At 37.7% G+C, this 22,028-nt stretch overlaps 2 protein-coding genes across 7 annotated transcripts in view; both read right to left on the bottom strand.

Moving 5' to 3' along the window:
* CDC42SE2 (CDC42 small effector 2) overlaps nt 1-22,028 on the bottom strand; it is a 202,785-nt gene that overhangs the window by 142,149 nt on the left and 38,608 nt on the right. The gene's annotated exons all lie outside the window — the stretch shown is intronic.
* Nucleotides 18,337-22,028, bottom strand: part of LYRM7 (LYR motif containing 7) — a 42,366-nt gene continuing 38,674 nt past the window's right edge. The window contains exons 5-6 of one of the 2 annotated variants that reach the window (XM_060143513.1): nt 19,709-19,883; nt 18,337-18,547 (exon numbers count right to left, since the gene is read on the bottom strand). In XM_060143513.1, the coding sequence (XP_059999496.1) occupies nt 18,535-18,547; nt 19,709-19,883 (188 nt within the window). In that variant the 3' untranslated portion in view covers nt 18,337-18,534. The remainder of the gene's footprint in view (nt 18,548-19,708; nt 19,884-22,028) is intronic. The other variant, XM_060143514.1, reaches the window with a different exon arrangement.

Here is a 22,028-nt window from a genome sequence, read left to right as displayed (position 1 = left end):
CCGTATCTACCAATTAATAAAACATTAAAATTTACACAATTCACCTATGGAAAACAGCTGATGGCAAGTGGGAAAAAAGAGGGCTAATAGAGAAAAAAAATGAGAAAGAACAGTTCATTTTTGCAAGTAAGTAAAAACATTTTCCTCTTTATTTTATAAATTGTAGAGGTGGAAAAATGAAACAAAGAAGTCAGAGGATATTGTTAGGCATGAAGCTCTTCCACCCTGTAACAGAAGTAGTTCATGAAAGCTTCATCCTCTGGAGAAAGAGTGGGTATTCTGGGATTGCTTTTTGTTGTTGTTTTTCCCACAGATAGTGTGCTCACACAAGGGAGTATTACATTGTAAATTCTGAGGGTACGGTCACATTTCTCACTTCCTGTATATTTTTCATAGTATCTGGTGCTTTGCATAGGAGAGGGTGTTATTAATAAATATTGATTTGGCTGGGTATGATGATTAATTTTATGTGTCAACCTGATTGGCTAAAGGATGCCCAGGGCTTCCCTGGTGGTGCAGTGGTTGAGAACCCGCCTGCCAATGCAGGGAACACGGGTTTGAGCCCTGGTCCAGGAAGATCCCACACGCCACGGAGCAACTAAGCCCGTGTGCCACAACTACTGAGCCTGCGCTCGAGAGCCCGCGTGCCACATCTACTGAAGCCCGTGTGCCTACAGCCCATGCTCCACAACAACAGAAGCCACCACAATGAGAAACCCGCGCACCGCAAAGTAAAGTAGCCCCCGCTCTCCACAACTAGAGAAAAGCCCGCACGCAGCAACGAAGACCCAACCCAGCCAAAAATAAATAAATTAATAAATTAATTTTTAAAAAAAGGATGCCCAGATAGTTGGTAAGACCTTATTTCTGGGTGTTTCTGTGAGGGTGTCTCCAGAAGAGATTAGCATTTGAATCAGTATAGAAGATCTTCCTTACCAATGTTGTAGGCATGAACAGAACAAAAAGTGGAGGAATGACGAATTTGCTCTGTTTGAGCTGAAACATCCATCTTCTCCTGCCCTCAGACACGGGCGCTCCTGGTCCTCAGGCTGTCAGACTCAGATCAGGACTGACACCACATGGCTCTGCCACTCCCACTCCTATTCTTAGGACTTTGGACTGGGACTGACTCCATATCACCAGCTTTCCTGGTTCCCCAGCTTGGAGATGGCAGATCGTGGGACTTGGCCTCCATAACTGGCATGAGCCAATTCCTATAAGTATAAAGATTTACAGATATTGGTCTGTTTCTCCAGAAAACCCTAACTAATTTACACAGAATAGATAAGCAAAACATTTAGTCTCAGGTGAGGTACTCCTGGAAACATTTCAACCTTGGAGACCCACAAACAAGTGTGTATAACTTGGAGATTAAAGTCAAGTACACATAGGCACTGATAATGTAGAACTGTGCTCTAGCAATCAGGCATAGCACACGTTTCACAAAATACCACTTCGAGAATGGCTTGTCCTGAGCAAAATATCAATAACAGTTCTGTCCTGATTTACTGTGTGATCTTAAATAATTTATTATCTTCTGTCATTCTACCTCATTTTCTACATGTATAATAAGATGTCCTATCAAGGTGCCATAAAGTCACATTAGCTAAACGTGCTATTGCAGATGAAGTGTTACATGCTGCTTGCTTGGAAATATTTTCTGAGAAAAAAGTCAAAAGTATTTTTTAAACAGGTTATTCCTAAAACAAATGACATAATTAAGTGCAAGTGTGTGATCAGAGCATTATGTGCTGACAGATAACATTTATAGAAATTCAGTACTTTAAAGTAATTCCTGTACCAACCATTACTCAGCCATATTGATATAAAATGCAAAGAAATTAGAGTGATCATAAACAGAATTAATCAAGACCTTATTCCAATAGACACCTACAACACAGTTGCTGTGGCCACCCACAACTTTTCTTTTCTGCATTGTGTATCAAAGCCACAACACGATGTGTTTGCAAATGACATTTATAGCAGCTCAAGTTCTGTATATAATAGTTAATGACCCATCTCAAAGAATTCTATTTTTCAGCCTTATTGGTTCACTATTGTAGAGGGAAGTAATAAAGCTCTACAGTTCCTGGAAAAAATGGTCAGACTTTATTTTTAGTGTAAAGGGTCAGAATTTCATTCTTCAGAAAGGGATACTGAGGTACATTCAGAATTAGCAAAAATATAAGCTACTATCAATCAGGGAGCTTCCTGGTACCAGACTGAATTAAATGGTAATAGCATTATTTTAAAATCTTGAAATATAACAGGATTATGAGCTTACCACTTACTGGTATAATGTGTACCATTATTAATATCAACAATTTCTTTTATTTTTCAAATATGTTGTGTTCAAGTCACCATGCCAAGATCACAGGGGCTAACAATGTAACACATATTGTATTTTTTTTTTAATAAAAACTTTCATTGGCCAAGATGGTGGAGTAGGAAGACCCTGAGCTCACCTCCTCTCATGGGCATACCAAAATTACAACTATTCAGAGAGCAACTATTGATGAGAAAGACTGGAATCTAGCAGAAAAGATCTTCTACATCTAAAGTTATAAAGAAGGAACCACAACAAGATGGGGCGGCAGCGGGGGGCGGGCAGAGACACAGTATAGTCAAGACCCATTCCCTGAGTGGGCAACCAACAAATAGGAGGATAATTACAATTGCAGAGGTGTCCCTCAAGGACTGAGTGGTCCAAGAAACACACAGGGCTCCCCAGCCCAGAGGTCCTGCACCAGGAAGACAGATCCTCAGAACGTTCGGCTTTGAAGGTCAATGGGGCTTACATTCAGGACACCCAAGGGGCTGCAGGGATTAGAGACTGCACTCTTAAAGGATGCACACAAAATCTCACAAGCTCCGGGAGCCAGGGCAGAAGCAGTAATTCGAAAGGAGACTGGGTCAGATTCACCTGCTGATCTTGGAGAGTCCCCCGGAGAGACAAGGAGGCAACTGGAGCTCACCCTGAGATCACAGACGCTGGTGGCAGCACTTTTGGGGAGCTTGTTCTACCACGTGGACACTGGTGCTGGTGAGTGCCATTTTAGAAGCTTCCCTCTAGCTTATTAGCATCAGGACCTGGCCCTACCCACCAGCCTCTGGACACCATATGGGAACACCTCAGGCCAAGCAACTAGACACAGGCCCACCCACCAACAGGCAGGTTGTTTTAAGATTCCCTGAGCTCACAACAAGCCTGGGACACAGCCCTGTCCACCAGAGGGCCCACGACCTGGCCTTACACACCAGTGGACAGGCACAAGCCCCAGGAACCCCAGGGCCCTGCAGCCAGAGACCTTGGGGCCCAGCTCTGCCTATCAGTGAGGTGGCATTAGCCCTGGAACCCCTGGGCCTCAGCTCCATCCACCAGTGGGCCCTGAAGTCAGACAGCCTTGGACCCAGCTCCACCCACTACTGGCAGGCACTAGCCCCAGGATTTCCTGGGCTCAGGCCCCATCCACCAGCAGGTAGACGCTAGCCCCAGGAACACCACAGCCCCACAGCTTTCTGTGCCAGGACCCAGCCCACACTCAAGGGGCCAACATCAGCTCTGAGACACCTTGGGCCCCTCACCCAGCTGCCCCAAGATCTGGTCTCACTCACCAGCAGGTGACACAAACTTCAGGACACCCTGGACCCTACAGCCAACTGTGTCAGGAACTTGCCCAGCCCACCAGTGGACCAAAACCAGCTCCAGAACCCCCAGGACCCTGAAGCCAGAGATCCAGGGGCCTGGGTCCACCCACCACTGAGCCAGCACTAGCCCCAGAACTCCATGGACTTTTTAGTGTCTCATGCATTTCTACTTGTTTATGTTTTGCGCAGTTCTAAAAGGGAAGTTTATAGTGACACAAGCTTACCTCAGGAAACAAGAAAAATCTCAAATAAACAACCTAAACTTATACCTAAAAGAACTAGAAGAAGAACAAACAAAACCCAAAGTTAGAAAAGGAAAAAGATAATAAAGATCAGAGCAGAAATAAATGAAAGACACTAAAAAAAGAAACATAGAAAAGATCAATGAAACTAAAAGTTGGCTCTTTGAAAAGATAAACAAAATTGATAAACTTTTATCCAACCTCATCAAGAAAAAAAGAGGGCCCAAATCAATAGAATAAGAAATGTAAAAGGAAAAGTTACATTGACACCACAGAAATACAAAGGATCGTGAGAGATCAGTAAATAAATAAAATGGACAACCTAGGACAAATTCCTAGAAATGTACAATCTTGTAAGACTGAACCAGGAAGATACAGAAAATATGAACAGACCAATTACCAGTAATGATATTGAATCAGTAATTGCAAAACTCCCAACCAACAGAAGTTCAGAACCAGAAGGCTTCACAGGTGAATTCTACCAAACATTTAGTATTAACACCTAGTCTTCTCAAACTATTCCAAAAAATTGCAGAGGAAGGAACAGTTCCAAACTCATTCTACAAGGCCAGCATCACCCTGATACCAAAACTAGACAAAGATATCACAAAAAGAAAATTACAAGCCATTGACTTCAGACTATACTACAAAGCTACAGTAATCAAAACAGTGTGGGGCTTCCCTGGTGGCGCAGTGGTTGAGAGTCCAGCTGCGATGCAGGGGACACGGGTTTGTGCCCTGGTCTGGGAAGATCCCACATGCCGCAGAGCGGTGAGCCATGGCCACTGAGCCATGGCCGCTGAGCCTGCGTGTCTGGAGCCTATGCTCCGCAACGGGAGAGGCCACAACAGTGAAAGGCCCGTGTACCGCAAAAAACAAACAAACAAACAAACAAAAACAATGTGGTACTGACACAAAAACAGACACATAGATCAATGGTCAGAATAGAGAGCTCAGAAATAAACCCATGCACTTATCGTCAATTAATCTACAGCAAAGGAGATAAGAATATACAATGAGGAAAATACAGTCACTTTAATAAGAAGTGCTGGGAAAACTGGACAGCTACATGTAGTATAATGAATTTAGGACATTTTCTCACACCATATACAAAAATAAACTCAAAATGGATTAAACACTTATATGTAAGACCAAAAACCATAAAACTCCTAGAAGAAAACATAAGTGGAGCACTGACATAAATTGTAGCAATATGTTTCTGGATCTGTCTCCTAAGGAAAAAGAAATAAAAGCAAAAATAAACCAATGGGACCTAATTAAATTTAAAAGTTTTTGCACAGCAAAGGAAACCATCAACAAAACGAAAAGGCAACCTACTGAATGGGGGAAAATATTTGCAAATGATGTGACCTATAAGGGATTAATATCCAAAATATAGAAACAGTTCATATAACTCAACATCAAAAAAACAAACAACTGGAATAAAAAATGGGCAGAAGTTCTGAATAGATTTTTTTCAAAGAAGACATACAAATGGCCAACAGGCACATGAAAAGATGCTTGACGTAATTAATCATCAGAGAAATGCAAATCAAAACCACACTGAGATATCACTTCACACCTGTCAGAATGGCTATCATCAAGGGACTTCCCCGGTGGTCCAGTGGCTAACACTCCACGCTCCCAATGCAGGGGGCCAGGGTTTGATCCCTGGTCAGGAAACTAGATCCCACGTACCGCAACTAAAGATCCTGCATGCTGCAACTAAAAAGATCCAGCGTGCCACAACTAAAAGATCCTGCATGCCACAACTAAAGATCCCACATGCTGCAACGAAGATCCTGCAGGCAGCAACGGAGATCCCGTGTGCCGCAACTAAGACCTGGCACAGTCAAATAAATAAAATAAATAAATATTTTTTTTTAAAAAAGAAAAAAAATGGCTATCATCAAAAGGATGACAAATAACAAATGTTGGCATGAATGTGGAGAAAAGGGAAACCTTATACACTGTTGGTAGGATGTAAATTGGTGCAGCATCTATGAAAAATAGTATTGAGATTCCTCAAAAAACTGAAATCCAGGAATGATAAATGATTTGCTCAAAGACCCAATTTTCACTGACAGAGCTATGACTAGAATCCAGGACCCTGTTCCCTCTTTGGTAGGCTTATCTCCAGGTGACGTTAGACATTTATTGAATGAATAGTGACCCCACACATTAACTCACTTTGAGTTTCAACTAATAATTAGCTCTTTTCTAATGGACTTGCCATCTTCTTTTGGTCTGAATAGGTAACAAACTGTCCCTGGGGTACTCACTTCCCAGAAGAGAAACACCCAGCTTTACAATTCTGCCTCTCTTGCTCAAGCAGTTTGAGCTAATTACAGAACAGCCTTATTTGGTGTAGTGGGTTCTGTGCAACTACCCAGACATCCCTTTCAGAAGAAGGCATTCATTTCCTTAGCTCCTGGGACTGTGCACAGCTACTGTTCTTTCTAGGAGCTGTCGCACTGAAGGAAGCTGCCTCACTAAGGTTTTCTCTCTTCCCTGGGGTTGCCCCACCTTCAATGACTGTTGATACCAGCGAACAAAAGCCCAGTCCCCTTCCCACAGTTCAGAATTCTGAAAGCCAGTTCAGCTCCAGGGCTCCTCTGCAGCTGCATCACAGTTCAACAACTCCTTCTGCCCTATCTCACTTCTCACTCCCTCACAGAGGTTACTCCTGACTGCACTCCTGCATCCGTATCTCTGTCTCAAAGTCCGTTTCTCTGGAAATCTTACCTAAAACAGTAGCCCTTTCACTCTGTTGCCAGAGTAAAAGATAACAGGAGAGAAAAATGCTACAAAAGAAGTTTGTGGCAGAAAGATTAAGGTTTCCCCAAACTTCTCCTGCCTCACAAAATCCCATTTTTTTATTCCAATTTATATATTTTAAATGTTAGGTATGAGTTATTTTATATGTTTACTTCTTTCAAGAGATTAAAAGCACATTATCTTATATATTTATATTTTACAAACTACTTTCTAATAAATTACTTTATATTCTTAAAACTCTAATTCCTGTGTAGCACTAATTACACTACAATTGCCTACTTTCTGAGAGTCTTTCCTGCTAGACTGTCTTGTCTTTGATTCTCTAGCACCTATATCACAATCCACAACTCCATATGGGATCCTCAGTGAATTAACAATTTCCCTTCAAGATATACTTACACTAAAAAACTACAGAACAGGGCTTCCCTGGTGGTGCAGTGGTTGAGAGTCCGCCTGCCGATGCAGGGGACACGGGTTCGTGCCCCGGTCCGGGGAGATCCCACGTGCCGCGGAGCAGCTGGGCTCGTGAGCCATGGCCGCTGAGCCTACGCGTCCAGAGCCTGTGCTCCACAACGGGAGAGGCCACAACAGTGAGAGGCCCGTGTACTGCAAAAAAAAAAAACAAAAAACAAAAAACTACAGAACACATGAGGAAAGACTATGTCATGAACAAATGGAATATTCTGAAAGAGTACAAAATTACCTTTAAATGATGAAAGATATAAAAGATATAAAGAACACATAACTGTGCAAAAGCAACAGAGAAAGAAAGGGAGAGAGAGAATATGGGTCTACCCCTCTACTCCTGAGCTCTCTTCTGGTCAGCTGCTAACCATCCTTCAGTTCTTTCACCAATACTACACTTAAAAAAAAAAATCATTATGGCTTTGTAGTATTTTTTAAACAGCTTTATTGAGTTATGATTGAAATATAGTAAACTATACACATTAAAAATGTACATACACCCATGAAACCATCACCACAATCAGGATAATGAATAATCCATCACCCTTTAAAATTTCCTCATGTACCTTTTCAGTCTCTCCCTCCACCCATCTCCCTGCTCTCATCCCCTGGCAACCACTGATCTGCTTTCAGTCACTATGAATTAATTTGTGTTTTCTAGAACTTTATAGAAAAGGAATCATAAAATATGTACTTGTTTTTGTCTGGTTTCTTTCACTCAGGATAAGTACCTTGAGATGCATCTATGTTGTTGTTTGCAGCAATAGTTCATTTCTTTTTATTCATGAGAAGTATGCCATTGTACAGACATATAATTTGGTTATTCCTTCATCTGCTGATGGATATTTGGGTTGTTTCCAGTTTGGGGCCATTACAAATAAGGCTGCTATAACTAAGTCTTTTTTAAAAATTGAGATGTAATTGACATTCAACATTATCCCAGTATCACGCACACAACATAATGATTTGATGTTTGTATATATTGCCAAATGATCACCACATTAAGTCTACACACAGCTGCAAATCTTTTTTTCTTGTGATGAGAACTTTTAAGATATGTTCTCTTAGCAACTTTCAAATACATAATACAATATTATTAACTATAGCCACCATGATGTACATTACAAACCCATGGTTTATTTATTTTACAACTGGAAGTTTGTACCTTTTGATTCCCTTCACCCATTTCTCCCACCCCTCAAACCCTGCCTTCAGCAAACACCCAGTACTATGAGTTTGGGTTTTTTGTTTGTTTTGTTTCCTTCTTAGATTTCATGTCTAAGTGAGAGCATCCATTATCTGTCTTTCTCCATTTGACTTAGAAGACAAGGTCCACCTATGTTGTCATAAACGGCAAGATTTCCTTCTTTTTTTATGGCTGAATGATATTGCACTGTAGTAAATGCATACACACACATATACATATATACAGACACATACAACATTTTCCTTATCCATTCATTCATTAAAAGACACTTAGGTTGCTTCCATGTCTTGGCTATGGTAAATAATGCTGCAATGAACATAGAGGTGCATATATTATTTCCAGTTAGCATTTTCATTTCCTTCAGATAAACACCCAGAAGGAGAATTGCTGGATGACATGCTAGGCCTATTTTTTAAAAATTATATACACTTCAACATTATACAGCATTATACTTTAATGCTGTATCTGTATATACTACAAAGTGAGCACTACCACAAATTTGGTTACCATCCATCACCATACAGTTGGCCTGTTCACCATTTCACCCACTGGCAACCCCTCCCCCTCTGGCAACCACTAATCTAATCTCTGTATCTATGAGTTTGTTTTTGTTTTATTTTGTTTAAGGTTCCACATATGAGTGAAATCATAATTGTTTTGCCTTTCTCCATTTGTCTTACTTCAATTAGCGTAATACCTTCAAGGTCCATCCATGTTGTTCAAATGGCAGGATTTCATTCTTTTCTATGGCTAAGTAGTATTCCATTGTGTATATATGTCACATCTTTATCCATTCACCCACTGATGGACACTTAGGTTGTTTCCATATCTTGGCTATTATAAATAATGGTGCAGTGAACACAGGGGTGCATATACCTTTTCAAATTAGTGTTCTCATGTTCTTCAGATAAATACCCAGAAGTGGAGTAGGTGGGTCACACAGTTGTACTATTTTTAATTTTTTGAGGAACCTCCATACTGTTTTCCATAGTGGCTCCACCAATTTACATTCCCACTACCAGTGAACAAGAGCTCCATTTTCTCCATATGCTTGCCAACACTTGCTATTTCTTGTCTTTTTGCTAATAGCCATTCTAACAGGTGTGAGATGATAGCTCACTGTGGTTTTGATTTGCATTACCCTGATGATTAGTGATGCTGAACATCTTTTCGGTAATTCCCTGGTGGTCCAATGGTTAGGACCCCGTGCTTTCACAGCTGAGGGCTCGGGTTTGATCCCTGGTTGGGGAACTATGATCCCACAAGCTGTGTGGCATGGCCAAAAAAAAAAAAACATCTTTTCATGTACCTGTTGGCCATCTGAATGTCTTCTTTGGAAAAATGTCTATTCAGATCCTCTGCCCATTTTAAAATTAGATTTTTTTTTTGCTATTCAGTTATATGAGCTCTTTATATAATTTGGATATTAACTCCTTATCAGATATATTATTTGCAAATATTTTCTGTCTGGAAGTTGCCTTTTCATTTTGTTGATGATTTTGTTTGCTGTGTAATATAAACATGTAAGTCTTTGTGCTTTCACTTCCCTTAGGTAAATACCTAGGAGCGGGAAGTCTGGATTATAAAGGAAGTATATGTTTAACTTTGTAAGAAATGGCTGAATAGTTTTCCAAAGTTGTCCTGCCATTTTACATTTCTCTCAGTAATGAATGAGGATTTTCAGTTCCTTTACATCCTTGCCAAGACTTGGTATGTTCAGTCATTCTAATTTTAGCTATCATAATAGGTATGTAGTAGTATCTCATTATGATTTTAATTTGTAATGACTAATAATGTTGAGATCTTTTTATGTGCTTATTTTCCATTTGTACATATATAGTTTTTCCATTTATATATTTTTTGAAAAAGTATCTACTCAAATATTAAAAAATTGTTTTTTGTTTTCTTATTAAAAGTCTTTTATATTTTCTGGATAACAAGTTTTTTTTTAATCAGTTTATGATTTTTAATATTTTCTCCCCATCTGTGGCTTATCTTCTCATTCTCTTAACAATTATCTTTTACAGGGCAAAGGTTTTTAATTTTGACAAAGTCCAGTTTATTAATTTTTTCTTGTATGTATTGTGCTTTTGGTGTCATATCTTAGAAATCTTTGTCTAACCCAAAGTCACAAAGATTTTCTCCTGCTACTTCAAGAAGTTTTACAGTTTGAGGCTTTGTATTTAGATCTATGATTGATTTTGAGATAATTGTTGTATACGGTGTCAAGCACAGACCAAAGTTCCATTTTTTTGCATATGGATATCTAATTTTATTCTTTTGTCATAGCTGATTTAGCTATTTAAGGACTTTTATTATTCCTCATAAATTTTTGAGTAAGTTTTATCAGTTCCTTATAAAAATCCTACTGCAATTTTAACTGTGATTACAACAAATTTAAAGATCAATCTGGGAATAATCAACAAGAGTATGTTTCTCCAATTATTTCACTGAAACTGTCTTGCCAAAGTTACCAAAGTCAGCTCCATGTTGTCCTTCCTAGTGGAATTTTTAATTATGATCGCAATGCAGTCACTCCCTCGCAACGAAACACTTTTTTTATTTGGCTTCTAAGACTCTACACACCAGGGGTCAACAAGCTTTTTCTGCAAGGGGGCCAGATAACAATTTTGGGCCTTGTGGATAATACAGTTTGTTGAAATTACTCAACTATGCCACTGTAGTATGAAAGCAGCCATAGAGAATATGTAAATGAATAAGTGTGGTAGTGTTCCAATAAAAGTTTATTTACAAAAAAAGACAGTGGGTCAGATTTGGCCCCTGTGAGCCACAGTTTGCCAACTTCTGTTCTACATTCTCCTTGTTTTCAGAAACTTCTTTGTCTCTTGTGCTTGTTGTTTCTTATCTCTTTAACTTTTAACATTGGAGTGCCACAAAAGACTCAGTCATGGACTTTTCTTCTTCTCTATGTCAATTGCTTAGTGATTTCATCCAATGTCATGACTGTAAGTATTCTATCTATATTAATGGCTCCCAAATTTATATCTCCAGCCCAGACCACTTCCTGAACTTCAGATCTTAGTCCAGTGTCTTATTAACATCTCCACTTGGATACCTTCTAGATATTTCAATTAATACATGCCCAAAACGAAATGCCTGATCTTTTTTCACAAATCTAGTCTGTTTTCACCAGTACAATTGACGGCAACAATATCCTTCCACCGGCACAGGCCAAAACCCTTGGGAATCATCCCTGACTCTTTTCTTTTCCTCTTACCTTAGATTCAATCCATCAGGAAACCCAGGAGCTGTATCAAAATATACCCATAATTTTGCCACTTCTCACCACCATCACTGCTGCCACTCTGGTATAAGCCACTATCATCTCTTACCTAGAATAACGCAAGGAACTTCTAGTTAGTATCCCTGAATTCATCCTTGCCTCCATGGTCTATTCTCAACACAACAGCCAGAATGATGTCTTTAAAACTTAAAATCAGATCATATCACTCCTCTTCCCAAAACCATCTAATGGCTCTGCATTTTATTAAGAGTAAAACCCACAGTCCTTATAATAGCCTACGTAACCTGGCATCTACTCTCTGCCTCCTTCTACCATATCATTTCCATGACTTTTTAAAAAAATATATTTATTTATTTGTTTGCACCAGGTCTTAGTTGCAGCAGGCGGGCTCCTTAGTTGCGGCATGCATGTGGGATCTAGTTCCCTGACCAGGGATCAAATCCAGGCCCCCTGCTTTGGGAATGCAGAGCCTTATCCACTAAGTCACGAGGGAAATCCCTCATTTCTATGACTCTGTCTCCTACTACTCTCCCCCTAAAATCACTTTGCTCCTGTCACTTGGTTCTCCTCAAACATAGCAGACAAGAACCTGTCTCAGGAACACTGCATTAGCAGTTTGCTCTGCTTGGGAAGCTCTTCCCTTAGATATCTGCGTGGCTAGATCCCTCAGATCCTTCGTCTTTGCTCAACTATCACTTCCTTAGTGAGACCTTCCCTGATCGCAGGACTTCAAATTGCAACACCTCGTTCTTCCTGGCTTTCCTATTTCCCTTTTCTACCTTATCTTCCTCCACATTACTTATCACCTTCTTATTTACTTTTTAATTTTGTTTATTATCTGTCTCTCACCTACAGAAAGTTAAGTTCCCCCAGGGCAGTGAATTAGTGAGAGTCCTAAAAGGAAATAGATGATGTACTTAAAAATACATGTTTGAGGAAGATTTATTTATAAAGAGTCTATTTACAAAACTGTGCATGTAAAGGAACTCACATGGATAGTAGCAGATGAGATGTTGCTGCCCCAGATCTGAAGATGGGAGGGAAGCTCTTATCCAAACTGGAAGGAAAGAACTGTACAGAGGTCACCGTGAGAGATACTTTGAGGCACAATGCCAGCATGAGGCAGCTTCTCAGGGATAGAGCCAGGAAAAAAAATACCTGCCTTCACTCTCTTCCCTCCTTCTGATCTCTGGCCACTGGCTGAACCAACCAAAAGTCAGAGGGTACAAGAGCCACTTGAGCTGATTCATATAGGTCAGTCTTCCCACAGAAGGCTGAGAGCAGCAACAAGAAGGGCTGAGAGTGTATCTAAAATCACAAGCAGAAGATGAGGCAGGCATTTTTGTTACTTTGGTTCATGGCTGTATCTTACTTGTAGTAGGTCTATAATAAACACATGTCTAGGTCTTTGTTCAAAAAAGAGGGAATGACCAATTATGCAATTGCTACTGACAGGGTGAATAAAGTAAGAAATGAGAACTGACCTTTGGACTTACCAAGTAAAGGTCAATGGTAACTGGGACAAGAAGGGTTTTAGTGGAGTGGTTGGGATTAAATTCTGATTGGGGTGTGTATAAGAGAGAATGGGGACAGAAGTGGAGACAGTAAATATAGAAACCTCTTAGAACAAAGAAGAGCAGAAAAATGGTGCTGAAGCTCAAGGTGGGGAGCTGGGGTTCAAGAAAGTTTTTTTTTTGATGGGAAATATTTCAGAATGTTGAATGCTGTTGAGAACAATCCAGTGGAGAAAGGGAAAAAGATATTTAGCAGAGGAGGGGGACAACTGTAGGAGCAAAGTCTTTGAATAGCTAAGAGGGTTAGACTGATTCCAATATATAGTAACTTGGGATATGATCAAAGTAGCTTTACGTGTTATCAGGAAAAGGACGGACTATTCAATAAATGATGGTGAAGCAAACTGTTAACTCATTAAAAAAAATAAAATTAGATCCCTCTCTCATGTCATAAATAAAAATAAATTCTAGATGACGTAAAGGCCCAAACATAAAAAGCAAAACTTGAACATTCAGAGGAAAATGTACTAGAATATCTTTATGATTTGGAGTAGAAAGAATTTCTTAAAAAGCTATAAAGGCAAAATTAATAAAGGAAAAGTTTTTTTAATGAATATGATAAAAAAAAAAGTCCCAAACTACAGGTTTATCATAAACAGAATTGAAAGACAAGTCACATATTGGAAAAAGGCAATTGTACCACAGATAACCAACACAGGATTAATATCAAGAGTATATAAAGGATCAGTAAGAAAAAGCCAGACAACCCAATAGAGAAAAGTGAACAAAGGATATGAATACACATTCATAATGGAAAACTGTAATGACCATAAGCATGACAAGCTGATCTACCTCACCAGTAATCCAGAAATGCAAATTAAAACAATGTGATAGCTTTTCATACCCATGAGTTTGACAAAAATGAGAAAAGTTATATATAACAATAACAGTGAGGATATGGTGAAAAGGGACCTCTCACACAGGGTTGATTGGGGTATAAATTGGTACAGTTACTTTAAAGAACAAGTGAAAAATTCCTGGAAAACTGGAATATGTACATACCCTATGCCTCAACAGTTCTGCTTCTTGGTATATACCTAGATAAACTTTTACATGGGTGCAAGAATCCATGTGCTAGTGCTTTCAGTAAATTCATTTGAAATATCAAAAAAATGAAACAATACTATTGTTTATCAAGAGACATGGATAAATAAACTAGCTTATTCTTACAATGGAATAAGACATAAAAGTGAAAGACCTAGATATTTATCCAACAGTATAGATAAACCTCAGAACCTAATGTGTGACGAAAAGTAAGTTGCAGAATATATGGAGCATAACACCATTCACTTGCATTTTAAAGCCACAGAACAATACAATATATTGTTTTGAACACACACACGTTTGATAAAAGTATAAAACCAAGTACAGGAGTGATATCCACTGACTATAAAATAGTGATTATTCCTGAAATGAGACAAGAAAATAAAAAGGGAGGTAGGATTTCAGCTTTACAGGATTTTATGACGTAAAAGGAAGGAGATTTTTGTTAAACAAATATGGCAAAATGTAACATCTGTCAAATGTGGGAATTAGGTTTACGAGTGTCTGATGTACCAGTTGCTGATATTTGAAACATTTTATAATTTAAAATTTTACATAAAAATCACTAGTAGCTTAGGTATTATTGTCCTTTAAAAATTATAAAACATTTAAACATTCAGGAGTTATCAGAATAAAAGTCCTCAAGTTACTAGTCCCCTTCCCCAAATCTCATTTTTCTCCCAGACTAATTATTAACATTTAGCATGCATTACTTCTATGTATTTATATACACATATGCATATATGTGTACAAAAATAGTTGTTTTGTATCTAAGTGGATTCAAAGAGTATATTCTGTGACGTGCTTCTTTCACTTGACATGTATATATATATACATATATATATATTCTATATCATACTTTTCAACTTCTGCATAATATCCCAGAGTATGAACGAGCCATATCTTCCTTCATTGTTCCCCTAAATTTGGAAATTTAGGCTGTTTAAACAATGCTGTAGAAATTTCTGTACATATACTTGAGGTGTACATTTATTAGTATTCTTGTGAGCCACTGGGATACATTCTGAATAGTATGTTTATTTTAAATTTTGATGTCAATTTCCCTTTCAAAAAGGCCCTATAACTTACATTCCTTCCTGAAATATATGAGAGTGCCCATTTTCTCACATGCGTTATCACCTTTACATATACTGGATATGACCAGTTTCTTTAACTTTTGCAACTTTGATGACGAAAAATGTTTCCTTTGTTTTAACCTACATTTCTTTGACCACTAAATAGGTTAGTATTGCTTGTTTTATGAATTTCTTATTTATATCATTTGCCCATTTTTCCATAGAGTTATCTTTTGCTGAGTCATAGGAACATTTTATATCTTAACTATTTTAATTACTACATTGGTGGCAAATTTCTCTAAACTTTATTTATAGTAGCTTTCACAGAATACAGAAGTTTTATATTTTTATGTACACATATCTGTGAATCTGTTGGGATCTTGATAGATTACATTTTAAAGAACTGTCATCTCTACAATTTTCAACTGTCCCATCTAGGAACACAGTACATCTTTCATTTTTAAGTTTTACAGTTTTTTTAAAATGTTGCTTCCTATTTTAGTTTTGTTTGCTATTATACACAGGATCTTTTTTCCATTTCATTTCTGATAGGTTACTCCTGATATATAGTAAAGTTACATTATTTTTTTATTTATCTACTTTCACTTTAGAAAATTCTGCTTAAGAAATGGAATTTTCACTTCTTTGTTGACCTATGGCTTTGTGTTTACAGTGAAATAATTGGTTTTGTCAATGAGTGTAGAAATTCTACCTATTCTTATTATTGTGTGCTTTTTGGACATTGTACTGATGTTAAAATATGCAACTGAAGGCAAAATGAGGACCAACTTAAACACAATTATACTCAAATCTTAATTTCAATGTTCTGAATTAGATGTTATGCAAACTATCTCTCATATTTCCTTTAGCTTCAAATCTTTAGTGAAGGATTCTTCCCCACATATGCTTGCCAAATCTAAGTCTCCTGGCATACACCCTTTCTGACTTCTGCCAAAAGACTGTTTTACAAAGTCCTGCTGGGCCTCTGAGCCTAGATATCTGCAATTAGAATTTGCACCCACCCACTTTCACTGGGTTTCAATAGTCAAAGTGAAATGTTAGATGTGGGTAATTCCCTCTGGGAACATGGGAACCTTTTTTTTAACTAACTAAAAAAGATTTAATTAAATCTGACATTGTACCACAGAGAAGTCAGGCACTTAGATAATCATCATTCTCAAAATTTACTCTCTAGAATACTGACAATCTTTGTTTCACAACAGGCCAAGAACTCATAAATTGTTTTAACTGATCTAATGAAACTATTAAATAATGTTAAAATTAATTTGAAATATAAATATATGCTCTTTAAGGACAGGGTGCCAAATCTCTCAAAACTTTATGACAGTGAAACCTATTGTTGATATCCTGGTATATTACATAGAAACTGTACTGCACAGCCTTAAGGCACAAAATCACTATATATATATATATAATACATATACATATATAGTATATATCTTAAAATGTCTAACATACTAGCTTCAATAAAATAAACATCTGAATGATCATTTTTTATTTTATGTAACATGTTAGTTATTAATCTCTGTTGCTTCTAATGATAACTAGATTGTAAAAAAAACAACTATTTTTTGATGAGATATTTAAATTAACATGAGTGAAGAATGGAACAAGGGAATTCAGGTTAAAGAAAAAAACTAGAAACTTCTAAAAATGTTAAATAATATTAAAACAATTAAAATATATATTAAATTTAAACTATTTTAGCCAACTTTCCTCAAAAGACATAATATAGACACTTACTGAAATAATAGTAAGTCAGAGAATTTACCAGTGATTGTGTCATGACGACCTTTAGCATTTTCTTATAAGGGCAAATTTCAAATCTGAAACAACGTTTATGTAGGTATAATTTCCATACACACAATAAGAAAGAGGCGTGAGACATAAAAAAATTATGTAGCAAATCTTTTGACCTATATAATCCATTTCGCAGACTACTAATCTCCAAAGTATTAGGAGGCATTAAGGGTAGTCTCTGGTTTACTGTTAAGTGTACTATGTCTAGGCAATTTTGATAATTTTGTTATCTACTAAAATTAAATTATTTTAAAACATGACATTTTATATTGAGCATGGCAATACCAATATGTTTGCCAACAAACAAAGCTCGCATGGAGAATCTTGTAAAAATTAAAAACGCTGTATCATCATCAAATGGGAGAACTGACCAGTGAATGGAAGAGAATACACTGCTCACTGAGAAAACAGAATGGTAAAGATGCATAGATAAAAGAGAAACAAGAAGAATATTAAACACAGTTTTATAGTTCGTATCATTAGATGGTAGAATGCCAAGCTGTTCTGTGATACTGTCAATCTTGTCAGGGATGAAAAATGTTGGAGAAAAAAAAAAAGCCATTTAGATTTTATTAATTAAAATGAAGAGGATACAGCCATATATTACATTTTCACAATAAGGTCTAGCTGTGGTCTAAGTACAGCTAATTCTACTAAGCCTATATTATATAGTTGGATCAAGGGACACTATTTCCTTAAAAAATTAGAATTTCTTTATTCCACAGTTATGTTACGTGATTTTGACATTTTATTCATCTATCTTCAGAAGACTGATTAAAAATTTTCTTTTAGGAACAGAGATACACTCTATCTCTAAAAGGAAACTGTATAATTATTTGTTAGCTACAGGAATAATTTCAGTGCTTTAGGAACAAAGGCTGCCTTCTGTGGAAAGTTGGCACACACTGTGGTTTTTAGACCAATTCTTTTCGGGACTAAATGTTAACTTAATCTAATAATTTTAATCTAATAGTTTCATTTCACATGGGAAGAAAACCCACCAACCTGTCAAAACACTTCATTCTCAAATAGCTATGATAAAACCAAAATACTCATTAAGGTCAAACAGAAGTGAATATGATATACCTCCCTAAGCATTTATTTCACTTTATACAGTTTGATTTTCAGTGAAAATGAAATGTCTTCTTACCTAATGTTCTTTAGAAATACTTAACTATGTTCTGCAGTTTTCAGCAATGTTCTTTCAACGTGAAACTTAATTATGAAACTATAATTTAATGCACTCAATTTCAATATGCCATTTCAGAGAAAAATATTTGCATTTCCAGGAGTTTAGCCAGAGTTATATACTTTAAAATTAAAAATGATAAAGACTTAATTTTATTCGAGAAAAATTCATTGCTTCTGAGTTGGTGCATCACAATATGGCACATTTTCTATAAGAAGGTCTTTCCTAGGGACCAATTCTGAAAGAAAAACAAGAATATTTAACATCATTAAAATTAAAATAAAATGCAAATACACTCATTTCCCCCTAAAATTTGTAACAGTAAATCATCTAGTTTTAAAATAAATCTTCCCAGTGATATTTTATTTCAGTTGACTTCTAAGGTAGCGTTCCTGATTTTAAATGGAGATAGTTAATAGGACTCTCATTTCAGCTTATACAAAAACATACATGACCAACTTAACCATTTACCATCAATTTATTAAATATAACTAAATAACTGACTAGAATTCAGCTAAAGCACACTGTCAGTAGCAGATTACAGATTAATGATAATTAAAACCATCAACTGGGGACTTCCCTGGTGGCACAGTGGTTAAGAATCTGCCTGTCAATGCAGGGGACACGGGTTTGAGCCCTGGTCCAGGAAGATCCCACATGCCGCGGAGCAACTAAACCCGTGCACCACAACTACTGAGCTTGTGCCCGCTCTAGAGCCCACGAGCCACAACTACTGAGCCCACACGCCTAGAGCCCGTGCTCTGCAACAAGAAAAGCCACCGCAGTGAGAAGCCTATGCACTGCAATGAAGAGCAGCCCCGCTTTTCCGCAACTAGAAAAAGCCTGAGCGCAGCAACAAAGACCCAACATAGCCAAAAATAAATAAATTAATTAAAACCATCAACTGGAAAATTAGTTCATGCTACCAACTATATAAAAAGCAAGATCACTTTCCTACTTTAAAGATTTCAGTGACTTCCCAGGCGGTCCAGTGGTTAGGACTCTGCGCTTCCACTGCAGGGCACCTGGGTTCATCCCTGTTTGGGGAACTAAGATCCTGCATGCGATTTCAAATTTTACATAACAGTGGTTCTCAACTGGAGGTGTTCTGGGTGGTCACACCAACTGAAGAATGCTACTGGAATTTAGAGAGGAGCCAGGGATGTGTGGGATAGTCTGTGTAGTGCAGAACTATCTGCTCAAAATGACAATAGGGCCCCACTGAGAAACACTGTTCAACAACAAGAACAACAACAACAAATGCTGAGTCCTAGGGAAGACATCCTGCTGGAGTCAACTGAGGTAAAGCTCTTAAGATAGAAAGTTTTTAGAAGAGCTGAATCCAGGTGAACTGCCATGATCAAAAAATGCTCACACCAAATTCTATGAAATAACTTGCCTATATTCTTCAAAAAGAACAAGGTCGGGCTTCCCTGGTGGTGCAGTGGTTGAGAGTCCGCCTGCCGATGCAGGGGACACGGGTTCGTGCCCCGGTCCGGGAGGATCCCGCATGCCACGGAGCGGCTGGGCCCGTGAGCCATGGCCGCTGAGGCTGCGAGTCCGGAGCCTGTGCTCCGCAACGGGAGAGGCCACAGCAGTGAGAGGCTCACGTACCGCAGAAAAAAAAAAAGAACAAGGTCATGAAAGACAAAGAAAGACTAAGGAACTGCTCCAGATTAAGGAAGACTAAAAACATATACATACTACTACATGTAATGGCAGATGGCTCATAGGGACCTGCTGTGTAGCTCAGGGAGCTCTTCTCAATACTCTATAATGACATGTATGGGAGGGGAATGTAGACAAGAGTGGATATACGTGTATGTGTGGCCAATTCACTTTTCTGTACAGTAGAAACTAACACAACATTGTAGATGAACTATACTTCAATAAAAAGAAAAAAAAGAAGCCTCACTAATACAATGGCATATATAATCATCAATTCTAGAACTTGGAATTTCAGTTCATTCTGATCTTAACCCAGTGTCTTTCCAAACTGAATATTGGCTAAGATGGGGCCACACTAATGAATAACACTTTCTTCTTATCTAGAAGTGAGTTGTAAGAACCACTGTAATTGTGCTGTTCCATTCACATGCATGCTTATCCCACAGTTCCCGCACAATATTTTTTTTTCAAAAGACACGGAGAATGTTGTTGTATAATGGAAGAAATAAATAGAACATTCTCAAGTAACTGATTTATTCATTTTAGGAGAGAGTATGTATAATGAAATGCATTTTTGCTCAGAAATGAAAAGGGTCCTCTCTGCTACTATCAAACTTGTTTTTATAAACTCCTATTTTATATTTTATTTTGGTATATCAATCTTGAGTACTTTATTGTCAGGTCATCATTGGTAACCCCCTTCCCTATGACAGTACAGTGTGTACTCAATTTTGGAGTGTGGAAAATACATGTACTTGTTTTGTTTTTGTTTTGTTTTGTTTTGCAGTACGCGGGCCTCTCACTGTTGCGGCCTCTCCCGTTGAGGAGCACAGGCTCCGGACACACAGGCTCAGCGGCCATGGCTCATGGGCCCAGCCACTCTGCGGCATGTGGGATCTTCCCGGACTGGGGCACGAACCCGTGTCCCCTGCATCAGCAGGTGGACTCTCAGCCGCTGCGCCACCAGGGAAGCCCTTGTTTTGTACCTGTAGTTTGGATATATAGTTGACATCTTTGTGCTTTGGTGTTTCAAAAATTTTAAGGCTGTAATGAGGAGTAACATTTACAATCATCAATATATTCTCTACAATGAATATGCTCCCTTAATTAAATCACGATGCTGGAAACACACACACACACACACACACACACACACACACACAAACATGATGATTGAATGCGATCTGTGTGACCTTCAATTGGACCCTAGACCAGAGATCCAATCCATTTTTTTTCTTCTGCTATAAAGGGCACTCTTAGGTCAAATGGAAAATTTGAATAACAGAACTGAATCAATGTTAATATACTGATTTTGATAATTATACTGTTGTCATATAAGAGACCGTCTTTACAAATTTAGGAAATACACAATGTAGTATTCTTAAGAAATACACACTGAAGTATTTCTCCAGATCTAAACCCAAGTGGGCTGTTATGATCTGAAAAATGCTCATTTGGGGGAAACAGTACATTATGCCTGTATTTAGCTTCAGAAAGTTCAAGAAAAAAATGAGGGAGAGATGATAAAGCAAATGTGGTAAAATGTTAGCATTTGTAGAATCTGGATAAAGGAAATTCACATATTCTTCAACTTTTCTTGCACCTTTTCTGTAAATCTGAATCATTAAAAAATATTTTAGAGATATTACTAAAATGAATTCAAAAGAAAAACTGAAATTCTCACAAAAAAATAAGTGATCTGACTAAAGATAATGCTCTTATGAGCCACATGGTAAATCTGGCTTACTGAAATGAAAACCAGTTAAATAAGTATTATTTAACCATTTTTTATATCTCACTTGCTGTTACCAAATCTTTGGAGGTTTCACCAGACAGCAAATTATAATTTAGGTTTTAACTTATTAACAATGGCAGTAAATTGTTTCACTTATCAAACATACATGTGCTTATTTTTTGCTAGACATTAAATCACAAAATGAAGATACAGAAATAAATATATAATAGTCTCTTAAGTACAGCACAGTGACTTTAGTTAATAATACTGTACTGCATACTTGAAAGTTGCTAATAGAATCTTAAAAGTACTCATC

Source organism: Lagenorhynchus albirostris, chromosome 3 (assembly GCF_949774975.1).
Source record: "Lagenorhynchus albirostris chromosome 3, mLagAlb1.1, whole genome shotgun sequence".
NCBI classification, from domain to species: domain Eukaryota; kingdom Metazoa; phylum Chordata; class Mammalia; order Artiodactyla; family Delphinidae; genus Lagenorhynchus; species Lagenorhynchus albirostris.
This window is presented reverse-complemented; position numbering and strand designations above follow the sequence as displayed.